General features: G+C 37.6%; 2 protein-coding genes across 2 annotated transcripts; one reads left to right on the top strand and one right to left on the bottom strand.

Annotated features, from left to right (window-relative positions):
• The first annotated feature begins 398 nt into the window (after positions 1-398).
• On the top strand, positions 399-4,401 carry LOC113120934 (uncharacterized). Its single transcript, XM_026291087.1, has 2 exons — positions 399-587; positions 1,086-4,401. The coding sequence occupies exon 2, from the start codon at positions 1,199-1,201 to the stop codon at positions 2,597-2,599; it is 1,401 nt and encodes a 466-aa protein (XP_026146872.1). The 5' UTR covers positions 399-587; positions 1,086-1,198; the 3' UTR covers positions 2,600-4,401.
• Positions 4,402-4,477: 76 nt separating this feature from the next.
• On the bottom strand, positions 4,478-8,049 carry LOC113037833 (zinc finger and BTB domain-containing protein 25-like). Its single transcript, XM_026195177.1, is given in 4 exon segments — positions 4,478-5,457; positions 5,459-6,442; positions 6,668-6,846; positions 7,952-8,049. Coding segments are annotated over 3 exon segments (1,278 nt in total). The 5' UTR covers positions 6,841-6,846; positions 7,952-8,049; the 3' UTR covers positions 4,478-5,336.
• Between the last annotated feature and the right edge of the window lie 346 nt (positions 8,050-8,395).

Here is an 8,395-nt window from a genome sequence, read left to right as displayed (position 1 = left end):
CGTTAGCCTATTTTTACAAAAACTGTTTATACGGGGCCATAATGTAACATAGAAGGTAATGGAGCCCTTTATACGTTGTTGTGTATCTTTAAAAATAAATAATGGACAAACGGAGTCTTTAAACGCCTCAGATGTAAAGTTATTCAAAGTGACGCCAAAATGAATGGGAGTCAATGGGAATGCTAACACAAGTGAAGTTCTGTTATAAGATGGCAGCCCCCACCCGACTTCAACTTCTGGTCGACTTCCTTGCCGCCTGTAGTTGACTCCTTTTTAGTGTGTTTCGACTTTTTTGTATGGATAAAGGTGGGGAAGATGTCAATAAATGTAACTGTCAATAAATTGTGTATGGCAAGTGTGTATGATGGATATCAATCATTTCTTCACATTAGCAGAGCCTCCCCCGTGTTGATTGGATGGGTAATCTGCACAAACTGTCAATCAGCTGGTCGTCATGGAAACAGGCGCTTAAAGTGCTGTGAGTCTCTGAGCGCGGCAGATCTGTGAGGGGATTTATCAACGCTCTTGGAATCTCATCACCCCAGACAACCGTGAAAATACTTTACCTCGTGCTCTGTGCTGTACAGGTAGGAGTTTTAACGTATTATTAATTCGTACATTGTTGTAGGGAATTTTAAATCTAAATGAATCTGCTGTTCTGAGTTATCTTTAATCACCAAATAGATTAAGTCAAAGTAAGTATCGTCTGTATTCGTCTCTAATTTACAGACACAAACAAAATAGGGTTTTGTCGGAATAGCCTTCAAGTTTTGTCATTTAAACAATGTGTTGGGAGATAAAGTTAGGCTGTTAGCAAAACACCTATTGAATTCTTTATGTAAAGGGTGTTTTTAAAGAGACTTTTCATTGGTGGCACACCCAGTGTGAGTTCATGTTGTCTGTGCTGTAACAGCCAGTGTATCATGTCTGATTAAAATATACTTCAAGATAAAAAAAATTAAATAAATAATACATCAAAAAGCATATCACTGAACACAAATCAGGCAATAAGTGTATTTCAATCAACAAATGAAATACAGAAAACCTTTAACTTAACCAAGACAATTTTTTGTGTTGGTTTGCAGCATCTCCACATCTTTAAACTGACAGTATGTAAGCAGAAAAAACACCCGCTTGTGTAATTGATCCGTTATTACCAGTGTGGACTGCTATTGACTTTGGTACTGTTTGATTAACAATGTCCACACAAGAGACAGAATTACCCGACAGTCAGGAGAGGGTGGGTTTGAAGAGAAAACTGACGGGTCCTCCGAGACTTTTGCTGGGAAAGTCAAAATCAAGGGAGAAACTGGAAGGTAAATCTCAGAGAAGGCAAAGACAAGCTAAAAGTTGTGATAGCACAGCGGAGAATAATGATCAAGAAAATTATGGAAATGAATCCTCACTTATTACCCACCACAGCCCAGAAAAGCCCTCAGAGGAGAAGGAAACCCAGCCAGATGCTCCAGGAGATATCTCAGGAATTCTTGTAACATTGGAGCATAATGAAAGCAAAGATGAAAATATGGAAAGTAAAACAAAAATGACCAGAAGCACTTCAAAAACATCCATTAAAAGGACGTTTTCCTCACTCCTCAGGTGTGGAAAGAGGGAGGAATCAGACAGAACAGAAAATGAGATTTTGAATCATGAAAAAATGAGGAAAAACATAAACGAAACTCAGCACAGTATGTGTAACTCCATGGATGATAATAAACTGAATGATGTAAACAATGAGGCTCCTAAGGGCAAAAGTAAAATTAGGGCTTTCTTTATAGTGTGGCCCCTTTCTAAGAGATCTACCACATCCAATGTCAATCTTGGAAGGGGATGTAGAGAGCAAGACAACAGCATGGTTTATCAAGAGATAACGGCACCAAAAGGTTTGACATTTAAAAAGATCTCCCGCATCTTTCCAAGAAAGAAGAAATCATCTCATATTGATCAGTTTGAGTACAACGCTCCCAAGGAATCACAAAAAGAAGAAGCTGATCAACTGAATCAATCACCTGAGGCTGCTTTGGACATTTCCTGTAAAGAAAAAGAAGAACAAGTCATAAAAGCGGAAAGCATTCCAGAGACATTTAAATTCAATGCAGAGGTGAGCGTTAACACACATATCGAGTCTGACCACATGGATGAGAAGAAGGAAATATGTCTTGACCAAGATGTTCATTTAAATAAAGAAGAAAACCAGGTATTAAAAACTAATGGTTTTCTGGAATATGAGGTTCCTCCATCATGTTGCAGTGAGTTTCCAGGCACATCATCAGGTGGTGTCTTAATTGAGAAGCCTCTTAAAAATGATGTCAAATGCAAGCCAGTGATTACCATAGAGCAAGCATATTCATCAGAGGAAGAAAACATGAATGAGACACCTCAGTTTGATGGTCTCACAGTGAATGGATCCTGGCAACATTTAAGAATAAACAGCCTAAAAATCAACACACTGCGTCCTTCTGACCCAAATGTGTCTCCAGAACTGGACCACAGCCATTGTAATGAGACCTTGCTGATTCAGACGGCAGTTTCAATGGTGCAAGCAGCCATTCGTGGCGCTGTGGAGCAACTCACAATCGAGCAGCAGCACAATCCGTAACCACACATCATCTGTATTCTTTATTTAGCAAATGGTTTCATATTTCTCTATGATGGTATAAATAAAGCTGTGTTTAACAGATGGAAAAAAGAGAAAAGGAAGTGGTGTGTATAAACAAACAATGGTGATGTTTATTATTGATGTCTGATTGTGGAAAAGTTTGTAATATTATGTCTTTTTAATGATGTAAGTTCGTACTTGCATGATTAACTTTTGTCATATATTCATTAATATTACCTTTTGTTGTTCCTATTTTTTATGGCAATGTCACTGCAGTCAAGTTTCTGTAGCATTGAACATCCCACACGACTCCGAGAAGGCAATAAGCCACATGCTAATGTGACACTGCCTTCTGTCAACATTTAGGGCAATGTTTTTAATGAAAATATGTGGTCTGAGAACCCAGGTGTGTATATAGGATGCTCTTTTCAGATTTAAATGAGGCCCTGACTGAAGCCTTAAGTGTAATTGTTAGATGTGTAGTCACTGTATACTGTACATGTCAAGCTTGGGAGTTACTCTTAAAGATAATTACACAGATTGTGACTAAATGCTACTCTCTTGTGGCACTGAGATGTTACTACAAGGTGGTCAATTATGGGATAGTTCAGCAAAAATGAAAATTGTCATGAATTTACTTACTTTCATGTTGTTACAAACCTGTATGATTTTGCTTCTTCTGGGAAAACTAAAACAGAATATATTAGATAATGTTACAACACTTTTTGTCCAAACAGTGAAAGTCAATGGGGACCAAAACTACACTGAAGTCCATTTACTTTCATTGTAAAGACCAAAAAAAAAAAAAAAGTACAATTATACACACGTTTGTAATGACATGAGAGTGAGTAAATAATGACAGAATTTAATTTGGGATGAACAATCCCCAGTCAGTGCCAAGGAAACCAATGACAAATATATGACCAAAGCAGATGCATTATAAAACAGTTTATTCAATGTGCCATTTATTAAAAAAAAACAAAAAAAAAACAAAAACAAACACATGGTCACGAATGAATGGCATTCAGTGCTGATGATGATTAAAATCGAAAGGGACTGTTTAAATGCACTACACAGGTCACACAATAACACAAATGCAAGTTTTGCTCTTTTAAAATACTCATCACAGTACACCAGCCTCGATTTTGAGTATTCAATTAATATAACTGCCAAAAAGTGGTGCTTTGACAGTTCAAATACAACACAAAGAACAATGTCTACCATCAGTTATGTCTTGGAAGATGATAAATCATTATAAATAAAACATTTTGTCATGTCTCAGCTTTTGAAATATTACTGAATGTGCCATTGCTGTTTTTGTCGAGAAGTGTTATATTAGACTTTTACATTGGCATTGTCCCATCTTTGTAGTTATGTTTTGGTTTATAAAGTTAGTTTGTTTGCAAACTTAGATTATACTCTGTGTTTCATACACAATATAATCGTGAAAGTCCTTCAACATATCAAAAAGCTTTTAGAAAAGTACCAGTTGCACACATTCATTTGATAGAATATTCTGATTGTGTAGATGTCTTGGACAACTTTGCACAAATAGGCACTGTTCACAGTTAACTTGAAAAAAGAAAAACAGCTGGATTTGGTTCCACTGGCTGAGCAATAGTTTAAGTGCTTTTCTTTACAGAGATGTTTGGCAAAAAATGTTGTAAGGCACTGAACCAGTTTCTTATAGGAAATTTGATTTAGGGAAGAAATCATTTAGACTCTATGCTCAGTTTCACTCTTTAGGCCACAACCCAAAAATAAACACTAAATAATTATGTTATTAGCTTAAGCTGGCCTCTGAAAAAAAAAAAAAAAATATATATATATATATATATATATATATATTTTTTTTTTTTTTTTTTGATTGTGGTAAAATGTAGCACTTCATAGTGCTATTTGAGTTTCATGGGCATGTGCTTGTCAATCTAATACTTCCTTTAAATATATAATTGATCAAACAGTGTTCAGTCATCCAAGAGTAAGCAACATTATTCTACAATGACACTACAAACATCAATAATTCAATTCTTGTGTTTTAACACTGACAAGGACTTTTGTGACAGGACAGAAGTGCTGAGGCAGAAAACAAAAATTATGGGTGTAATAAAAGTTAAGCTCAATCGACAGTAGATGAAGAATAATGTTGATTAACAAAATAATTTTGACTTGCCCCCTGTTCTCTTAAAAAAGCAAAAATGTAGATTATGGTAAGGCACCATTGAATGTAAATGAATATAGACCAATTTTGTAGGAATTAAAAGCAGAAACATACATTATTCTGTTAAAAATTAAGCATTATGTCAAAAGCACTGTACGCATACTCCAGTGTATGCATAAAAACTGAAGTATACTTTGGCCTTTATGTTGTCATGGAGGTTGTAAAATTGGATACACAAAAAAAGAGTTAAGAGATTTTTTTAACAAATTAAAATGCTTATGTCTTATTGAAACAGTGAGTATTAAAAGTACTAAATTAATAATATACTATTATATAGTATAAAGATACTAATAGTATAGTATTAAATATTTTACAGATTGGCCCTATTCTACTGTAAATGCCTCACTGTAATCAAGATTTTAGCTCCTTTCATTTTAAAGAAAATGTGGGGCAGGTGGAAATTAATTTTTGTTGTAATCAATCTCCCACAAATGCCGTTGAGCTTGACGTACTGGAATTCAGAATACTCCTTTAACAGACACTGTGTGTTTGCATGAATATATGTCAAACTCGAAGTCATTCCACAGTCACTGCATCCACGCTCTCCTGAGAGACCTCAGAGTCCAGAGAGTAGCAGGAGCTTCCATTATCCTGAGTGTCCTTGGCTGCCTCATCTCCCATGGCTGTGGTAATATTTGGCTGCCCCGCAAAAGCGGCTGTAGCGATGGTATCGCAGAGGCTTGCCCACATGTGCGAACATGTGCTCCTGCAGCTGGCTCTTCTGAGAGAAGCGAAGGTTGCAGACGGCACATGCCATCTTTCGTTTTCGCGTGAAGGCTGCCAATGGGCTGCCACTCCGTCTGGTCCCACCACCTCGCCTGAGTTCCACGGCCAGCTCATCTGCCAGGGCCTGACTCTGCCGTAAGGCCTCCTCCAGACTACCAGAGTCTATGTGCTCCTTATAAGGCTGACTCTCCTCTAGGGATTTGTTTTCCCCGGTTTTGTCTTCTGATGGGCCTTCCATCAGAACACCAGCCTCAAGCGCACAGGGTGCGTGGGTAAATAGGTGCTCTTGCAGGCCTTCCGGTGACAGACAGCGTTCACCGCACCGGGGGCATAAAAGCTCAAGAGGGCCATCTTTGAACAGTCCTGCCTGACAGGGACTCACCTGGGCTGGGGAGAGAGAGCAGAGCTCTTTTTCGCATTCCTGTTGTTCTTCCTCCTCTACCCTTTCCTGTTTGATCCGTGCGGAAATGTCAGAGTCGTCCCCCGAGGCCACCGAGGAAACGGCATGGAAGCTTTGAGGCTGTCGCTCAGACGTTATGCCCTCCAGCCCTACAGCGAGAGCTAAACGGCCATGTGTGCGATCGGCCCTAGTGCTGGAACGGCCGTCCTCAGGGTCCCGTGAACCACCAGCCTTCAGGTCAGAGCTCTCTTTGCTGGAAAGCTGTGAAGAAATCTGGATGCCATACAGGTTGGACATACGGATGGGCTCAGAAGATGCATCAGGACCGCCTTCGCCTGTTTTGTGGCAGAGCTGGTACGCGTGGAGGAACTTAATGCCTTCTTGAAGCCTGCCCTGGTCTACGGGTTGTTTGGGACCCGTGCCTGTGTACATGATGTGTAACAGGTAGCTGAAGACATCTGGTTGAATATCTGTGGGCTGGATCTTGATGCACTCACTGAAAAAGCAGGAAAGTCATTAAAAATACAATCAGCAATTTATTATTTATTTCAAAGCATGGTTATTAAGCATTTGCATTTATTAAGCATTTATTAAGCATTATTATTAATATGCTACAACTTTTAATGTTTATCAATCAAGCCATGCTTATTTGCTTAGTAGAGTAAGCATTATGGGTGACCCGTACACTTCAAGATACATTCAAAATGGAGTTTTTGTTAACCTGGACTGGTGGATGAAGATCATTTTGAAGTAGTTTGAGAAGGCAGCAAGGACTGCACGATGAGCCTTGAAGTATACGTTGCCAATGGCAACAGTGCAGTCACACAGAAAGCCAAACTCCCTTTGGACGTTCAGCTGCTGCAGGAGGAACAAACTATGGCTGGACACGTCCATCTCAACCTGTTACATAGAACATACATACATGCATAGAAAACAAATGTCAACCAAATAAACTATTATGCATAATTTGAATAGCCTATAGTACACTGGGATAGATAATACTACCTACAAAAAAAAAAAAAAAAAAAAACTATGATCTATGATGAAAATGCTTCCATTTATTTATTTTATTTTTTATGTCATAGGCTATGTTTTTAATTTACAAAGAGTAATATTTTGCTCAGGTGAAATACAGCAACCTTAAGAAAAACTTATTGATATTACTGAATAATCTATATTTACATACCAAAGCACATACTTTTAAACTAGACTGAACATGTTGTTCATGATCATGTCTTCTTGGACATTATATTTTTTCTTGTCCCAAATATTTCTCAACATGATGGACCAGCAATTGGCAGAACCAACTAATGAAGTGACTCTATGAAGAGTTAGTTGACTAAGTAACTGGCGACCCCTATCGATCAAAATAGCCATAAAATTTTTTTTTAACAAACCAGGTGTTTACATCTGGAAAGGATTGCCATTTTTGTTTTACAGTGAAACCTAATATGATTATGGTTTGATAAATGATATTCTTACATTCCTCATACAAAACAAATTACTCTGAAATTCCGTAAGAATTTCGTTGTAGGTTTTCCTAATATATAACTTAAATCTACAACAGAATTTCACATTGCATGTAATTTGACTTTCGTAAATATAAACGGAGAAACAGGAACGACTGATTTGTATTCAATGTGTACACCGCAACATTTAAAAATATTTGCATGCCGACCTGTCCAGACAATACCTGACAGCAGAGGAAATTTACAAACAGCAATGTTCGTCGCATAAGAAAATTCCATGAATGAATGGATAATACTCAAAATAGCGTGTAGGAGCTGCTAAGTTCGTGCTTCTGTTATATACATGTTCTGACTCTCAGCAGATTTGTCCGCGACAGAATCATCATAATTTTCACACGTCTGGTCTACACCGATCAAGTGTTGTCGAAGAAACGGTGTAGAATACGTTTTCATGCACCTTGGCCAACAAAACATGCATGTAGCCTACCAAAGCACAGACATAATGCATTCACACGGTCCCAAAAATGCGTTCTTACCAACTATACGAGAGAAACGGATAATTATTTCGTGTTTGTTGCAGCAGTAAAATTCTCTTATGGTCTCGCGGTTCTTCCTAAGCGATTGACGGCTAAGCATGTTATCCGTCACGTGACTGTACTGTACATTAGCTGATCCAGACATACACTTAGTGTAAACATACAAAGCTTGTATTTACATGCTCGTTCGATATGTTTCTGTTCTTTAGTGTCGAATGATAATTCGATTTAGAAATCATCTGTTTTTTTTATTATTATTATTATTACAATTATCACATAGGTATGCTACAGTAATACCTAATACCTATGTGAAAAATTTATGTTGTAATCTGATGGTTTTTACAACTGAAAATTCCCATTCCATAAAAACATTTTTTTTTTTTTTTTTTCAGAAATTAAGTTCCTCTCAGAGGAAAGCGAGGAAATGTGTAATGTAAACACACA

This window comes from Carassius auratus, chromosome 20 (assembly GCF_003368295.1).
Source record: "Carassius auratus strain Wakin chromosome 20, ASM336829v1, whole genome shotgun sequence".
NCBI lineage: Eukaryota > Metazoa > Chordata > Actinopteri > Cypriniformes > Cyprinidae > Carassius > Carassius auratus.
The sequence above is the reverse complement of the archived record's forward strand: the minus strand, read 5'-3'. Positions and strand labels throughout refer to the sequence as shown.